Consider the following 19,084-nt stretch of genomic DNA (forward strand, 5'->3'; position numbering starts at 1 on the left):
ACCTACCTTAGAAAAGTAGATAGATCCCAAATTAACCTCAGCTTCTGCCTTAAGATACTAGAAAAAAAAAAGCAAGTTAAAGACAAAGGGAAGACAAGAAAGAAAATAATAGAGATCAAAGCAGAAATTAATAAAATAGAAAACAAATAGTAAAGAAAATGAATGAAACAAAAGGTAAATTGATCAAGGAAAAAAAGATACAAATTACCAATATCAGGAATGAGAGAGGTGACATCACACAGATTCTAAGGCAATTAAAAAGATAAAAGGAATTATTTCTAACAATTTTATGCCAAGTAATTTGACAATTTTGATGAAGTAAACAGCTTTCTTGAGAGACACACACTGCCAAGGCCCATTCAAGAAGTAGGTAATGTGGGGCACCTGGGTGGCTCAAAAGTTCCTTAGGCATTTGTCTTTGGCTTGGGTGGTGATCCTGGGATCAAATGCCATATTGGGTTCCCTGCCTAGTGGGGAGCCTGCTTCTCCCTCTTCAACATCTTGCGTTCCCTCTCTTGCTATCTCTCTCTGTCATAAATAAATAAAATCTTTAAAAAAAAAAAAAGTAGATGATAACGTGATTAATTCTATTAAAAAGTTGACTTTGAGGGTATGTGCTATGGTGAGTGCTGTGAAGTTTGTAAACCTGGCGATTCACAGACCTGTACCCCTGGGGCTAATAATACATTATATGTTTATAAAAAAATTTTTTTTTAAAGTTGACTTTGTAGTTAAAATTAATTCCACAAAGAAAGCTCCATATCCAGTTGGCTTCACTGGTGAATTCTATGAAATATTTAAGGAAAAAATAATGCTAAAAAGGAAGAAATACTCCTGAACTCATTATGTGAGGCCACTATACCCTGATACCAAAAACCAGGCAAAGACATTACAAAAAAGGAAAGCCATAGACCAGTATCATTTATGAACATAAATGTAAAAGATGTTAACCAAATCTAACAAAATCTAGCAATAATAAAGGGGATCATTCCTTATGACCAAAAGGGTTTATTCTAGGAATGCAACATTGCTTTAAAATTAGGAAATCAAACGTGTATTTAATCACGTTAACAAACTAAATATGAAAAGTCATATGATCATCTCAATAGATATAGATAAAATATTTGGTAAGATGTATCGTTGATTTCTGATAAAAGGCCATCATAAAACTAATAATAAAAGGGAACGTCCTCGAACTGATTAAGGGGCACGTGTGAAAAATTTACAGCTAATATAACTGATCATGAAAGACTGAATGTTTTCCTCCTGTGATCAGGAAGAAGTCAAGGATGTTGGTTTAACATTGTACTTGAAATTCTAAGCAGCACAATAAGGTAAGAAGAAGAAAAAAAGCAAATAATACAACTGTCTATGTGTAAAATCCATTGGAACCTAGAAAAAAAAAAAAGGACTACCAATACTACTAATAAGTGATTTTAGAAAAGTTGAAAAATACAAGATTAATATGGAAAATGCAACTGACATTTTGTGTATTAGCATCAAACATCAGGTATTGAAATGAAAAAAATTTAAATAACATCAAAAAATGAAATCATTAAGCATAAATTTGACAAAAGATGAGAAAAACCTGTACATCAAAAACTAGAACATTCCTAAGAGAAATGAAATAAAACTTAAACAAATGGATCACTATACTATGTTCATGGACTGGAAGACTAAATGTTGTTAAAATGTCAGTTACTTTTACATTGATTTGTAGATTCAAGGAAGTCTCAATCAAAATCCCATCATACTTTTTTGTAGCAGTAGACAATGAGAGTGTCAAATTCATATGGAAATATGAAATACTTAGAATAGCTGAATCACCTTTGAAGATGGGTAACATGGTTGGAAGATTATTAACACTACCCAATTTTAAAATTAATCAAAAATCTTAAAAGGTACAAACCTTCAGTTACAAAATAAGTCATGGGCATATGATGTGCAGCGTGTACTAAAATTAATACCATATTGCATATATGAAAGTTACTAAGAGTAGATCTTGAAAGTTCTCATCATAAGAAAAAAATGTAACTGTATAGTGATGGATTTTAATTAGATTTGTTGTGGTGATCATTTTGCATTATATGCAAATATCAAACCACATTGTATACCTGAAACTAATATAGTATTAGAGTTTAATTATACCTTAATAGAAAAAAAAATTTAAAATAGACTACAAAGAGAAAATATTTGCATGGCATATATCTGACAACATAGGAATATACAGAATATATGAAGAGCTCTCAACAATCTCTGTCAAGAAAATAAAAACAACCTGAGAAAAGTCATCTTCTAGCCAGAGTAATGTAAGTCCTTTTGTCCTTACCACAAGAAAAAGCTGAACAAACTGAAAATTAGTTCTTTTCTGGACCATCAGAGAACTGAGGGTGTAGGGCAAACCACCATCCCAAAATCTGGAGAGAGGCGAATACAGAGTCAGAACCAAGATCTACTGACATTGAACAGAAGCTACTGGGACTATACACTGATATCTTAAAGAGACTCCTAAATGGAATTTTGATGAGCTTTTGGAGGCCAAAGTATGCTAGTTTAAGAGTGAGAAACTCCTGGGCCCATAGTTTTGGGTATGGCAGCAAAAAAATCACAAGGTGTGACAAAAGGCAAATGAAAACAGTTTGAAGGGACAAAACAAGCATCAGAACCAGATTGACTCATGACACAGGTTTTGGAATTATTGAACAGGGAATTTAAAGTAACCGTGATTCATATATTAAGGGGTCTAATGGAAAGAGTAGATAACATGCAAGAACAGATGGGCAAGGAAATCAGAGAGATGGAAACTCTCAGAAAGAATCAAAAAGAAATTCTAGAAATCAAAGCTACTCTAACAGAAGAATGCTTTGATGGGCTCAGTTGTAGACTGGACAGGCCAAGGATAATATGCTTGAGAACATGCCAGGAGAAATTTCTCAAACTGAAATGCAAAGAAATATTTTAAATTTAAAAAAAAGAAGAAGAAGAAGAAGAAGGGGAAGGGGAAGGAGAAGAAGAAGAAGGAGAAGGGAAAACCCCCAGAGCATCCAAGAATTGTAGGCCATTTTAAAAATGTTAACACTCACGAGTTGGATACCAAGATAAGAGAGAAACAGAACAACAACAACAATAAAAGATTTGAAGTAATACTGACTGAGACTTTCCAAAATTAAAGACAAACACCAAACCCAGAGAACACCAAGCAGGATAAATTCCAAAAGTGGTCAAAACATTTGAACAGACACTTCATCACAGAAGAAATAATTACATGAATAGATACTCAGTGTAAGTAGTTATTAGGGAAATTCAAGTGGAAACTGTAATAAGATTCTGTTGAACTATTAAACAGTTAAAATGGCTGAAATGAGAAAGACTACTGACCTTACTGTATATTGGTGAGGAGGTGGTGTTGCTGATAGGAATGCAAAATGGTTCCCTTTGAAAATAATTTGGTCATGTCTTAGAAAGTTAAATGTATATCTATTATATGGCATAGCCATTTCATGTCTACATATTTACCTAAAAGAAAAGCAAGCACATATCAATATGAAGAATTGTATATGCATGTTCATAGGAGCTTTATTTCCTTACAATTCTGAAGGCTAAAAATCTGAAATCAGTACCAGCATGGTCAGAGCTGGTGAGAGCTCCCTTCCTGGCTTTTGGACAGTTCCCTTTTTTTCTTCTGTATCCTCACAAGGTGGAGAAAGAAAGCAAACTCTCTTGTATCTCTTTTTATAAGGGCACCAATTCCATCCTGAGGGTTCCATCCTGAGGGCTCATTCCTGATGACCTCACCTAAACCTAATTATTTCCCAAAGGCCCCATCTCCAAATACTAATACATTAGGATTTGGGGCTTCAACATATACATTCTGGAGGGATATAACAAGTGGTTACTGGTGGTTGGAGGTTAGGGGACAGGAAAGAGGAAGGAAAAGGGGTTTGAGGAAATTCCAGAGTGGTGAATGTGCTCACTGATTGTGGTGATGGTTTTCACAGGCATATACATATATCAAAGCTTATCAAATTATATACTTTAAGTATACATAGTCTATTATATTCAAGTATTCTTAAATAAAGCTATGGTTTAAAAAACTAGATCTTTTAGGAATACAAATAAATGCAATAAAACTATGTAGAAAGGAAGTCAAGGGAATGATAAGCACAGAATGTAGAATGAAGTTCCCATTATGCTGGAGCAGGAAAAGGGATGGCTTGGTGGATGTATTGTATGCTTGAACAGAGATTGCTATCAAGGCCCTAACTTCTGTTTTGGGTGGTGGATTTGCATATGCCTAGCTTATTATGAAAAATAATTAATTACTTAAAATCAGACCTTGCTTGAACCAATATTGAAGTTGTGTCACAGCCATGAATTATGATGTAACCAATTTCTGTATTCCCTCAAAAAAAAAAGGCCAGATTTCAAACAGAGTATTTTGTTCAAATCATTTGTGACATAATTTGAATGTTTACACAGAAACAAAGCTATCCCTGTGATAGCATGTTCTCATTAAAAAAATTTTTTTTTTTTCTAACAGGTAACATTTTTATCAAAGAAATTATATGCAAGGTGAACAAAGTAGAAAACAATTCTCCTGCGTGTGGTTATGTTAACCAAGTGGTGGCAGCACTGAGTAGTGTTTTTTTTTTGTTTTTGTTTTTGTTTGTTTTTAAGCCTAATGGTTTATAGTGGATGCTGAGTAAATTATTTTGATATGATTTACATATTTGTATGATTGGTTGGTCCTGGTAGCCACGTATGTATCTCCCTATTTATTCCTAGGTGGAAGCCACCCCAAGGTCACTGAGATCTATAGAATTACCTCTTTTTGAGCAATTGCTCTCATAACCAGGTTACATCATGTAACTCAAGATGCCTGACTACTCAGAGTATCTTCCAAGATCCAGAATTGCCTGGAACCACTGTGATTACTTCTTTTTGTTTTCACTTCTTTTTTTTTTTCTTTTTCCCTTACCATGATGTTCTAATTTATTTTTTGAGTGCATTCTGCATTGATAAAGAATTTACCAAAATCAAAAGGCCCTTTGAAACATCTGAATATTTCTTTGTAGAAAGTTTTTTAAAAGGTCTGTTTGTATGACTGCCTTCTGACCCTCTTTATTCATTTACCAGTTCAAACAAGATGTACTGATCTGCATATAACTCTGTGCCAGGCATTAGGAGAAAGAGGTAATTAGGACACGGGTGAGACCAGCTGCTCTTGTCAAGTTTGCAGGCTAGGTCCCCCAAATACAACATCTCTTCTTTTCCCTTGTGTGTTAGAGAAGCTCATCAGAGCAGACGTGTTCGCTCATCTGAGTGTTCTCCTCTGTAGAATATACACTGCTTGGAGTGTAGGTAGTACATTTGACAGAAGTCACTGTGTCTAGTGCCGAAGAAACCAAGGGCTTAAACCAGGGCAACTTTTAGATCTCCATATACTCTTGAGGTCACTTAAGAGAATTATGAAGGGCAAAGGCAGCAGCTTTTGTGTTATGTATAGGTTCCCACTTCCTGTTAATATGGTTCTTTCACAGCCTTTAAAATAGGTCGACCTAGGAATGTGCTGCGAATTTTGTGTGGCTATAGGAGAGAGACTAAGGAAGGGTGGAGGGCCAGCCAGTTCCACCCCTTTCTGGCCTAGACAGTACCTCCCACTCCACCTCCAAGCTCTACCAATTCTCATATTTGGGGGTGGAGTAGCAGAGTGAGATTAGACTCACTTCCCATTCCTTTTTTGTCCTCTGACTCCTCAATGATGAAACAGCTCTTAAATGATGTTGGGCAAGTACTTATCACCTGATAAGTATTTTCTGTCTCGAAACCTTGATGTGGAACCCAAAGGATTTAAATATTTCTTATTGGCTTGAGAACAGGAAACAGCTTCCAGAAGTATCTCCCTATTTACTCCTTCAAAATAATTAACTCATTAAGAGACGATAGCTAAATAATTTGATTAGGAAGACATTTATTCCATTAGAATGTAGGCTCCAGGGGGTAAAAATTTTGTCTTTTTGGTTCGCTATGTATCCTAAATCTTTAGGACAATATTGGGCACATGGTAGACACCCAGTAAATATTTGTTGAGTGCATAAATGAGCACATTTTCAAGGGCCTATATTCGTCTTCAGAGTGTGGACTTTGTCTTTAAGCATAAAACTCTACCTTAAATTTCTGACTTTTCAAGTCCTGAAAGGAAGAAATCAATAAAGAAGAGACAAACATGAGTCTTTTACTTCACCTTTATATTGGAAGATGTAAAAATGCCAGTTACTTAACAATGTTGACGCAAAGATACTGACAAATAAAGATTTTAATGAAAGCGACCTTTGGTTTTTTATTATGTTTTTAAAGGATGGAATTCAGAGGTTGTAGAAGGATCAGACATCTTTTCCTTATGGTGGCCTGTTCTAATTGTTCCTGGTTGTCCCCTAGATTTTGTCTAGTTTCTTTCTATGAGTCAATAATGATAGTAATCATTTATGCAACAAATGTTTATTGAGTCCCTCTTGTCGCAGGCCCTGTTCTTTGTGGTAGGAATACATCAGGGCAAGAAAGTCAAAAAGACAAAAATTTCTATCCTCGTGGAGTAGCAGGAGAGAAGGACAATGGAAAGTAAATGTGATAAATATCCGTTTATATTTATTAGAAGTTGATGTGCTGTCAGAAAAAGAGGAGAGCATAGTAAAGGGATCAAGATGTTGGGGGATGCTTGTATTTTTGTTGTAATTTTTGGTTGTAATTTTTCAAAATTTTATTATGAAAAACTTCAGATGTATAACTTCAAATGTATAACTAAAACTTCAGCGTGCATATCATTAACTACAGGTCAATGTGCATGTTTTTAGGTGAAATTTGTGTTGCACTGAAATGCACACATCTTCAGTGTATTATTTCTTAAGTTAAAAAAAAAATGTAAACTTTCATGTAACTTCAACCCCTGTCAGAATACCAAGTGTTTTAAAAGTTTTGTTTTGCTTATGAATTGAGAGAGTTTTCTCATGTTCCTTTTCTGTCAGTCCCTGTACCTACCTTCATCCTCACTCCTAGGGAACCGCTGCTCTGTTGTGTTTGTTTGTCTGTTTGTTTTCCCACATGCATGTTGCCCATATAAAGACCTTCCTTTGTAGAATGCCTGCTGGTGTATGAAACTCATTTTAAAAAACTGATTTATTTTCTTTTTAAGATTCAGTTTTGAGAGTTCTTTATATATCTGGATGCAAGTTCTTTGTCAGGTACGGGTTTTGCAAATATTTTCTCCCTGTCTTTGGCTTGGTATTCATGTTGTTAATGGTGTCTTTTCATGGGCATAAGATTTTAATGTTTCTGAAGCTGAATTGATCAGTTTTTTTTCTTTTGTCCTTTACGTTTTGTATTCTTAGAAAACTTTGCCTGTATCTAGCACACAAATTAAAGTTTTCACCCAGAAACTATTCAGTTTTAGCTTTTATGTTTAGATTTATAATCCATTTGTAATAAAATTTTCTGTATTCCCTGAAGTAGAGATTACGGTTCAGTTCCCCTCCACCTCCCAATATGGCTGTCAAGTTGTCAAGTGCTTTTTGTTGAAAAGATTTTCCTTTCTCCATTGAATTGCTTTAGCAATTAATAAGTGTGAATCTAAAGCTGGGCTCTTTATTCTGTTCCACTGATGTATATGCCTATCCCTACACCAGTTCCATGCCATCCTGATCGCTGAATCTGTGGAGTGAGTCTTGAAGTGAGGTATTGTGAGTCCTCCAACTTCACTCACTTTCAAGATTGCTTTGGATTTTCCTGTGCCTGGTCATATAAATTTTAGAATCAGTCAGCCTCTACCAAAAAGCCTCATAGAATTATGATTGAGGTTACATTGAAGCTATTGATCAGTTTGGAAGAATTGACAACTTAACACTATTGAATCTTTCAGTCCATGAACATAGCATACCTTCCATTTACTTGGGTCATCTGTCAGTGATGTTTTCTAGTTCTCATTGTAGAGGTTACCCTCAAAGTTAAAAAATTTACTTCTAAGTGTGTTATGATTGGTTAACTATTGTAAGATGTATTTTTAACATTTCATTTTCAATTAGTCACTCCTTATATACAGAAATGCAATAGATTTTTTTTTTTAGGATTTTATTTATTTATTTGGCAGACAGAGATCACAAGTAGACAGAGAGGCAGACAGAGAGGCAGGCAGAGAGAGAGAAGAGGAAGCAGGTGCCCTGCTGAGCAGAGAACCCAATGCAGGGCTCCATCCCAGGACCCCGGGATCATGACCTGAGCTGGAGGCAGAGGTGTTAACCCACTTAGTCACTCAGGTGCCCCTACAATAGATTTTTTTAAAAAAAGATTTTATTTATTTATTTGTCAGAGAGAGAGAGAGACAGGGCACAAGTCGGGGGAGCAGCAGGTAGAGGGAGAAGCAGATGCCTTGCTGAGCAAGGAGCCCAATGCGGGACTCAATCCTGGGATCCTGGGATCAGACCTGAGCCGAAGGCAGAGGCTTCACTGACTGAGCCACCGACGTGTCCCAACAATTGATTTTTTGTATTGATTTTGACTTTGTACTCTGTGCTCTTGCAAAATCCACTTTATCAGTTCTTTTATTGTTTTTTTAATTTTTTTTAGGATGTTCTGCGTTAATAACCATGCTATCTGTGGCTAGGGTGTTCAGTTCTTCCTTTCTGATCTTAGACCTCTTTTTTCTTTTCCTTGTATTATCACATTACCTAAGAGCTCCAGTAAAACACTGGATAGTAATGGTGGGAGTGACACTCTTGTCTTCTTTTCTTGAGGAAAAAGATTGAGCATTCCATTATTAAGTATAAGTTAGCTATAAGGTTCTTTTTTTTAAGATTTTATTTATTTACTTGAGAGAGAGAGAGCAAGGGAGAGAAAGGGACGAGGGGGAGGGGTAGAAAGAGAGGGAGAGGCAGACTCCCCACTGAGCAGGGAGCCTGAAGAGGGACTTGATGCCAGGACTCTAGCATCATGACCTGAGCCAAAAGTAGATGCTTAACTGACTGAGCCACCCAGGCACCCTGTAAGACTTTTTGTAAATGCCTCTCACATTGAGGACTTCACGTTTTGCTTTGCCTTTGCTGAACCACATGTGCAATCTCTGTGTAGTTCTCTGAGCCTTGATGGGCTTCTTGGAGTTTTTCTCATGTGTATGTTGATTAGGGGTCCGAGAATTGGGCAGAATTTATGGATAACACTTTGAAGCTCTACTCTGTGCCTTTCTCCTTTTCTGGATATATCCCTTCAATTTTCAGCTGCTGTGATAGCTCAAACTTTGTGCCTTGATTCCTTAAGCACGTAGGACCACAGATGTCTATTCAAGTTCTAGCTGTCCTGTGTCTAAGGAAAGTCTCCAAAATGGGAAACTCTCTGAGTGCCATTCCTGTCTTTCAGATGCCCAGATCTGTCTGTGTCTAGTGACTCCCCAGTGTTTTCCGGATAACTTTTTTTTTTAACTAACAGCAATAGGACTATACTTTGAGATGCATTTTGTGGTGCGCCTGGGTGGCTCAGTCGTTAGGTGTCCCCATCAACAACTGTTGATTGTTCACAAAGACCCAATTTCTGTATGAACATAATTCAGATTACTACTGGTATACCTGTAAGAAACTTTGGAGTTTCATGCTGGCAAATCGAATTTAAAGTAAAATGGCGGTAGTATCCCATTTAGAATACAGAAGATCTAAGGTACAAGGCGTAGCTTTTTGAGAACAATTTTAACTTGGGCTTTGATAATGTTCTTAAAAATTATATCTAAATGACATTCATTGTGTGATGAACAAAGAAACTTTTATGTAGCAAATAATACCTTTCTTTCAGTATATTAGGCACATGGGCTTATTGTAGGGTTTGGGGGAAGCTTTATTACTTCTACTTATTACTTTTCAAAAGGAAATGATGATTAGCATTTCCTGTCTCTTTTGATTAGTTTATTACTCTTATTATTTTTTTTCCTTCCAAATAGAAAACCAAAATGGTATTTTTGGATATCAGTGTGCTAGTGCTTTAGACAAAGGAGGCCTGTGTGTGTGTGCATGTGTGTGTGTGTGTCTGTGTGATCTGCTTTTCTGTTATGTCATTTGGGAGGAAGTTAGGCACATTAATGATGTTATGATTGTTTTAATACTAACAAGGCCCTTTTAATCTGTAATGCTGGAAATATTTAATAGAAGCCTATTCATGGAAATGTCTTGTACGGGAAAAACATAGATTTAAACCGCTAAGTAGGTAAACTTATTGAGGCAAAGATTTAGGACCTGGCTGTTTCCAGTCTTCATTGGCTTTGTTTTATTTCACACATTTTCCCCTCTCACCACGCCAGCCCGAGACTCTGGCGGCGGTCCGTGACAGCCGTCAGCCAAGCACACTGCGGCTGTGACAGCCGTCAGCCAAGCACACTGCGGCTCACTGTTTCGGTGGAGAGGATAAGGACGGAGTAATGATTTCACACTTTTCCTGAAGCCAAATCATAATGTGGGTCTTCAGATTTCAAGGAAAGACTTCCAAATAAATGACCATTTTAAAGTCAGACCGATTTTATTTACGTTTCAGACCATGTGGACGAGCGAACCGTGTGCAATGGAATTGCCCCTGAAAAAGATGTGGATGGATTTCATATCATCAACATTGGAAGACTGTGCCTTGACCAGCGTTCTCTCATACCTGCCACCGCCAGTGCTGTTTGGGAAATCATCAAGAGGACAGGTTGGTAACTTGAGGTCCACGGGACGCATTTGTGCAGTGCTCTGATAGAACCGTTTCCTTACTGAGTGAAAGAAAACGACAAGCCATAAAACCTCAGTCTGTAGAAAGCTGTAAAGTTTTAAAGTCAAAGAATAATCCAGAATTGAATAAAATGAGGAGCGCATGCCAGGTTACAGGTAACTGCCATTGAACCTTGTAGGAGTGAATTTTCCCAAGAGTAGGTTTGTCTCCCTCATTTTAAATTATACACTTAATGTGCATTTTCCAAAATGAATTGTGGTTTTCCTTACCTTTAAAAACAAAATGTGATGAACATATTGGAGCCATCTCTAAAGATCCTAGGTTTTTACTAGAGGCATTTACATCTGAATTATGCTCTAAGTGCAGTAATATACCCTCGGACCCTTGAGGTGTATAGAGAGATGTTTGTCTCTACTTTAATTAATTCCATACTGCCTTTATGTTTGTGACTGTCCTGCATCCCTACTGTCCCTTCTGTTTCTGACCACATCTTCTCCTTTTATCTTCTAGGATGGATTCTAGCACCATCCTCTTAAGTCATTACTACTTGTAAAAACCTTAATTCTAACTTCTTCATTTTATGTATGAGTCAATTGTGCCCAAACCAAGTAGAGTGTGTTATATCTAAAAATTTTATCTTTCCTATCTTTTCGAGTCCGTGAAGTTCAGCACCTCTTTCTGATAGGGTAAAGGGCATGAGCTTTGTAAAAATAAATAAATATATATATACATATATATACATACATACATATATATATATATATATATATATATATGTATGTATGTATATATATACTTTTCCTCCACTTTATTTTGTTCCAGATTTGCTGAAAGTTTGATTGCCAATTAAGCTCAACATTGTTTTACTTTGCTTACTTTATAATTAGTAGTTAATATATTTTAAGTCTTTTCATGTCTAACTCTTCATGTGAATCTCCATGTTTAAAAGTAATTTAATGGCAACTTGAAAGTGTAGTTTTTTAATGAGGACAGTTACAGAGGAAGTGACAAATCTCTGAAGCGTAAAAAGAATATTCATAAATAATGAATGTGCCACATTATAGAGAAGCCACACAATAATGCAGATTTAATTAGAAGTTTTTAAAGAATGTTTTAGTTGGCTGTTCAAATGTTTAATTTGCTTCTAATTGTTGATTCTTCATTTAAATCAAACTCTATGTTTTAAGGAATTGAAACATTTGGGAAAAATGTGGTTGTAGCTGGAAGATCCAAGAATGTAGGGATGCCCATCGCCATGCTTTTGCACACTGACGGAGAGCACGAGCGGCCGGGAGGTAGGTCGGGCCTTGATTCCATATATTCTTGTGATTTTCTTCGTTCTTAAAATCGAGTCAGGACGTTTGGAAACGTGGCTCGGTATATTCGTAGATTTATGCAAATAAAAGCCTCCCTCCTTCTTCATCTAGTGATATGAGCACCTTGAAAATGAATAAAAGAATTGCTGGAAATATATGGCCCTTTTGTCCCTATTACTATTATTTTGGCCATATACACTTCCTTTAAATAATTGACAATACAAACATAAAGAAAAGTGGAAAGCCACTAAATACATAACAGTCTACGTTGTCAGTAGACTTCTGCATGCACACACACACACACACACACACGCATGCACACAAACACACTGATGTATAGAAATAGAGATTTCTTATCATTATTAACCTTGGTGAATTCCAGTGTCTTGATCTTAAGTTTTTAAGCATTCCTTTTGGGATCTTTGCTGACATAAGACACCTGGAATAATTTCTTAAGCCACAAAGTCCTATGGAAAGAGAAGCCCAGCCATGACATATCACTTACCTAAAATAATGAATGAGACTTTTGAATATTCCTTTTCCTTCCTGGGCCTAAGGATTTAAATATTGCCAGTAATCAAAATGTATGTGCGGATCACAGTAAATTAGGGCCTGATGATGACGCCAGGTAACTTCAAAAAGCTTTAGTCTTGAGGAGCTCTTTGAAAGGCGAAATCTAGTAGTACGCACACAGTTTTCATGGTGAACATCGACAGCTCTAGCGTTACTATTTGCTTCCAACTTAATCTACTAGGGCTTTTCTGTCTCTTAGGATGTAATATATTGATTCATATTTGCCTTTATGCAGTAATTTCTATGGTAAACAAGTTAAAACAACCAGAAATATTTACCTAGGTATACCATTTTTGTTGGAAAAAAATTTTTTTTCCAAAGATTTTATTTATTTATTTGACAGAGACACAGTGAGAGAGGGAACACAAGTAGGGGGAGCAGGAGAGGGAGAAGCAGGCTTCCGATCAGCAGGGAGCCTGATTTGGGGCTCAATTCTCAGACCTGAGATACCAGGACATGGATCCTAGGATATGGGATCCCAAGACATGGGATCATGACCTGAGCCAAAGGTAGACGTTTAATGATGGAGTCACCCAGGCACCCCTGTTGGAAGGTTTTGACTCTGTGTCAGTGTGCAAATTTTACTTCATTTTCAACATTTTATTTTCTTACCTCATTAATAACATAACAAGCAGCATTGTGTTGTTCCACAAACTGTATGGTACTTTCTGGTAAGTCCTCTTATTTCATTCTCAGTCGTTCTGGCATATATTAATATTATTTGCATTTTGCAGCTAAAAGAAATGAACTTTAGAGGGTTCGGGTGACTTACCCAAGGCCACACGAGGAAATGCTGGAACCAGAGCTGGCAGCTGGATGCTGTCTGTGTTTAGGAGGACAGACTCGCCTCCTGCCGCACCCTGTGTCCTTGGATGAGATATTTATGCCGGGCGAGTCTCTACTGCCCATATCCGTGAAGCGCAAATAATATTAATATCTCCTTCACTGGGTTAATGTGAAAATCAGATGAGATCTGAACGTAAAGTTCTAATTCTGGTGCTGACATCATACGTTAAGTACACGCTTGCTCAGTGGGAACCGTGGCTGTTACTATTATTTCTGTTATATGCTTAACTCAATAATCTGTGGACATATTAACCATAATGTTTTGAATAACATGATCCAAGGCTAAGGATGTATTCTTCACCTTGGTTTGAAACTTTATTGTCTTTCTCTGGTAGGTTTTATGTTTCCTTTTTTGGGATCAAATCTAGTCTTTGCTGCAATAATTTGTGTAAACGTAGAATTTATAAAGTCTGTAAAGTATTTGATTGGAAATATGACATCATACTCTTCCAAATCATACTTTCCATTGTAATTTTTTTATAGATGTCAGTATATTATATGTTAAGTTCTTGATAAGTTTCCATTGTCCAAAATTCCTAAGTCTAAAAAAATCAATTTATTCCTTCTTTCCCTTCTTTACGCAATTTTAAAATTAGACATCCCCTGTCATAATGCATATTAACTTTATAAATACTTTATATACTTCATATTATAAAATATTCTCATGAATGCATGTTGAAAATTGAATTAAAGTGGAATTAGTTATAATACTGGTTACTCACAGGTCAGATAGTTAACTTTCCACTTATTATAGCAGCACCTAGGTGCCGTTATAATTACAGTATCTAAAACGTAACAAATTATATTAAAAATGATCTTGGGCCGTTTGCAACATGAGTGGTGTTTAACCTCATGCCTATTTAATGGGAGTGTGGTGACATATATGATTAATATAATGAATTGTTGAGAGCTGCTTACTGAAGATTTGGAGTCTGTGGGAAAGTTAATATTTCAAACGTCCCTGTCTGTTAGAGCAGTAATTATGTGCCGTGACTACATGTGCATTGTTAGCTAATGGAGATAATGAAGGAGGATTACCTCGGCAAATTCATATCTATAGAACTGTTCTGATGACACTCGCAATGTTGAGCGTTCGGCTCACGCTGTCTTTCTTTGCCAGAAGAGATTCAGAACCCCAATGATTCATTTGTGTCTTAAAGCCAAAGATAATCGTACGAGAAGAAAAATGGCCATACTGTAATTTAGCTTGATTAATATGTATCTACTCCTGGCTAGCTTTGAGTCCTGATTATTTAGGACATCAATCCCAGCTGTTTGGTGAGAAAGAGCCTATTTTAATTCCTCAAAGGCTTGAAATATTTAAAGGGCTGAGAATGTGCTCGAATCTTGAGGTAAAATGTAATGCTAATGCTTGACCCAGTGGGGTTCTGCAGGGAGAGTATCTTCTGTTGAGGAGGAGGCATCACAGAAGGCTTTGTGGAGGACAGGGCATTTGAGCCACTCTGTAGTTTATAGAGAGCAGGTGAGAGATGGTTCCTGTCTTTCAAGAGCTCACAGTCTTGGTGGTGAAGTGGGACGTTGATCCAGAGGTACACAATATACATGTAAGGGTGTTTTAAATTATAAATATTCAATGGTATGAAATAAAATTCGCCATCTCTAAGCAAACATTGCATTTGCTTTGGGAAGCCTGTGGCTAATTTAGGGGATATAAAGATATTGACGATGGAGAATCTCTTCTCTTGAGCTCCACTCCTTATAGCGATGTTTGAGTACAGTTGTGACCTACTAGAGGACACTGTGTCTTCTTTTAACTTGATTGTATACCCAGGTTCACCTTTTTTTCAGAATGGAAACTGAATGCCATTGGTCTCAGCCCAATGTCTTCATTTTTTAGCTTTACTGTAAGGAAATAAGAGAGACATTCTTGAGTTTCTCTAACACAGAATTTCCTACAAGATAACAAAGTACCATAATAACCAGGTGTTAAGATTATTACTTGTCACCAAAAGAATACAGAATCTAATTTTATTTCAAGGTTTTTTTTAGAGTTGGTGTTTTTCTGTGTATTTTATATTCTTATGTAGGACATCCCATGTAGACAGCTTCTCCTTTGGCTGAAAGGTTGTGGTATCATTGCAGTTCCTACATTGATGCAGGAACTTTTTCTTTTTTTAAAGATTTATTTATTTGAGAGAACCAGAGAATGAGAACACAGTTGTGTGAGCGGAGAGGCGGGGCCGGGCGGGGGGATGGGCAGAGGGAGAAGGATAGAGTCCAAAGCAGACTCAGGGCTGAGTGCGGAGCTGGTGTCGAGCTTGATCTCACATCCCTGAGATCATGACCTGAGCTGAAACAAAGAGTCAGATGCCCAGGCTCCCCTCTACAGGGACTTTTTCAAATAGCATTTGAAAGGGACAGCAAGCCGATTATGCTTAGAGTTCTATGGGCTCAGGGGTCTTCTTGATTTCGCTCAGACAATATGCATTCAGTACTTAATTCTCCTGTGAAATGCTGCAGGGAAGACTGGTAGAAAAGACTTAGCTCTCTGTGTCTGGAAGATGACAGTCCGCATCTGCAGAGTTCATCTCTGGACACTGTTTTCTCCCGATGCGGCTTCTGCATTGAGGTTCAGCTTTTGAATTCCATCTGCCCTTCTGCTGCACCTTTCTATGTATCAGGTCATTTCTATTCAAGGGGCAGGCTATGTAAATGGAAAACCGTAAGATGTTTCGCCAAGAGAATGCCCTTCCTTTGTGAAAATGGGCTCCAGGTGTGAAAACGAACACCTGCCAGACTAGGACCGTTCTCTCTCCCCTCCAGGAGGTGCTGTCGGGAGGCAACCCGGGAGCAGACGTTCCAGGCAGTGCAGTGTGATCTGAGTGGTTTGTGTGATGGAGCTCAGCCCAGTGCCGGGCTGGGCCAGGCGCTTTCGGGTTTCAAAGAGAGGAGCCAAATAGGAACGCCTAGGAACGCAGGAGTCACGCAAAGGCTCACCCCACAGGCACTGAGACTTTGTCTTGTTGGCAGCAGAGTGGAGTGGGACGTGTGCTGCCTTCATGGAGTGAACCATTGTCAAACGGGGGCAGGGGGATGGCAAGCGTTTCCTCTCTGTTCCTCCCAGCCCACTACCCTGTTGGAAGGACCCGTGGTGAGAGATTGGAGATAGTATGTCTTATGATGCCTCTGTGCCCATGAGAGACCTTACTGAATTCCAGCACCGAGTTTGCATTGAAGAAAGCAATAGGAAATAAAATGATTGTTCTAGTCTCCTTTTCTAAGCTGAATGATAAGAGTACTGCTTCATTGCTTTAAGATTTTATTTATTTGACAGAGAGAGAGCACAAGCCAGGGCAGGGTGAGAGGGAGAGGGAGAAGCAGACTCCATTGAGCAGGGAGTCTGATGTGGGGCTCAATCCCAGGACCCCTAGATCATGACCTGAGCTGTAGTCAGACACCTAACTGACGGAGCTGCCCAGGTGCCCTGAGTACTACTTAATTCTTAACATCTCCTAAATTCAACCAGCTCTTATCTGGAAAGCACTGTACTTGGAAAATAGCGTGTTTTCTTACATCAGGAGGCTGGAACTATTACATTCTCGCAACCATCATTAAACATTATTTATTGATTCATTTCTTTATTTTTTTAAGATTTTATTTATTTATTTGAGAGAGAGAGAGAGAGAGAGACAGAGACAGAGACAGAGAGAGAGCAAGTGAGAACAAGCACCAGCAGGGGGCAGAGGGAGAAGCAGACTCCCCTTTGAGCAGAAAGCCTGAAGTGGGGGCTCCACTTCATGGGGCCTCATGATCCACTGGATCATGACCTGAGCCAAAGGCAGGTGCTTAAGTTACTGAGCCACCAAGGCACCCCTAACCTTTAAAAGGTAAAGTAAAGTTCACATCTTTCTCTTTCCCTCTCATTTTCTCTCTTTCCCCATGACCTCAGAGCATGAGACATTTATTTTATGACCAGCACAAAGCAGCCCTTTTTGTAGTGTCTCTAAGCCTGCATGTTCAAGGTACCACTCTATAGCTACATTCTTTTTTTAAAAATTATTTTATTTTATTTTATTTTATTTTATTTATTTTTTATTTATTTATTTGACAGAGAGTGATCACAAGTAGGCAGAGAGGCAGGCAGAGAGAGAGAAGAGGAAGCAGGCTCCCTGCTGAGCAGAGAGCCTGATGTGGGACTCGATTCCAGGACCCTGAGATCATGACCTGAGCCGAAGGCAGCGGCTTAGCCCTCTGAGCCACCCAGGCGCCCATCTATAGCTACATTCTATTACAGAAAGCTCAACCTCTTTTGCAGCTCTTGGCACAATTATGGTGACTAATCATTCATTGCTAACTGTTTAATGGTCGGCTTTCCTACTAGACTGCAAGCTCAGGAGGACAGAGAAATAGCTGATTTATTCACCATCATATTCCCCACCTCCATGACAAAGAAACCAGCTCCTCTGTAAGAAGACAGCAGTATCTATTAGCAGCTTGAGGGGGAAAAAAATAATTTTAAAGAAAAGGATAGATCCTGAGTGTTTTACTGGATAAACACGGTGATGTCTTTCAATTAATGTTGCCAGCAGTACCCTCCCCTCCATTCGCGGTGTCCTGAGATCTCCTCTCTCCTACCAATGATAGTCATAATCTTAAATCACTTAATTTAAGTGTCATTTAAGATTTAAAGTCTGCTACTGTTCTTCACTTCAGACCAAAAAATCCCACCTATTAGGCAAAACCAAAACTATCTTCTACTTGAAATTAGGAAAAATTTTGTCCATGGCATACTGCCCTGAACACACCTGATCTCATCTGAAATTATTAGAAATTCCTAAAATCTGGAAGAAAACATTTCAGTCTCTACAAAAGAAATAATTCATACCATAAATATAAGTGATGATTTAGTGATTTAAAAACATAAAGTCAGGGGTGCCTGAGAGGCTTAGTTGGTGGAGCTCCCAGCTCTTGGTTTTGGCTCAGGTCATGATCTCAGGTCCGTGAGACTGAACTCTGCTGGGCTCTACACTCAGCGGGGAGTCTACTTGAAGATTCTCTCTCTCCCCCTCTCTCCACGTACTTGCTCTCACTCCAAAATAAATAACTAAGTTTATAAAAATAAATAAAGTCAGTGCCAAGAGTGTTATTATATAAAGGTACTAACTATACTTAAATAGTGTGGGCTGTACTCTGTTTAATCAGTAAATATCTCTGAAGTCTCTTCTTTTTTCTTCTTCTTATAATTTGTTGCTTTTTGTATTTTGAGGTCTTTTTCTATTTCCCATTGTGTATATTTCTCTACACTTTCAAGGCATCTCAGTGCTGCTCCTCTGTACCCTCTCCCTCATCGTTCTCTTTTTAACCCCTTACCTGTCATTCTTCAGCCTCTCAGGTAGCGGCATGCCCTCTTACTCATGTCTTGTATGTCAGCTCAGATAGAAGCCTGGGGCAGGTTTTTCTGATAGCGCGTCTCACCCTCTCACACACACCATCATGGATGCACTGAAGAACTTTTCCTTCACGTCATTGGTCAGTTTGTGATAACCATTTCTTAGTGTCCTTATTTAATTACTGTTCATCCACATTCACTAGACTGTTAACCCCACAAAAGCAAAGACCACATCTGCTTATCTGCCCATTTTATCTCCAGCACC

General features: G+C 38.0%; 1 protein-coding gene across 5 annotated transcripts in view; it reads left to right on the forward strand.

Moving 5' to 3' along the window:
- MTHFD2L (methylenetetrahydrofolate dehydrogenase (NADP+ dependent) 2 like) overlaps positions 1-19,084 on the forward strand; it is a 128,596-nt gene that overhangs the window by 28,467 nt on the left and 81,045 nt on the right. For all 5 annotated transcript variants that reach the window (XM_059385218.1, XM_059385227.1, XM_059385232.1 and 2 more), the window contains 2 exons: positions 10,561-10,713; positions 11,922-12,029. In XM_059385218.1, the coding sequence (XP_059241201.1) occupies positions 10,561-10,713; positions 11,922-12,029 (261 nt within the window). The remainder of the gene's footprint in view (positions 1-10,560; positions 10,714-11,921; positions 12,030-19,084) is intronic.

The sequence above is a fragment of the Mustela nigripes genome, chromosome 1, assembly GCF_022355385.1.
Source record: "Mustela nigripes isolate SB6536 chromosome 1, MUSNIG.SB6536, whole genome shotgun sequence".
Lineage (NCBI taxonomy): Eukaryota > Metazoa > Chordata > Mammalia > Carnivora > Mustelidae > Mustela > Mustela nigripes.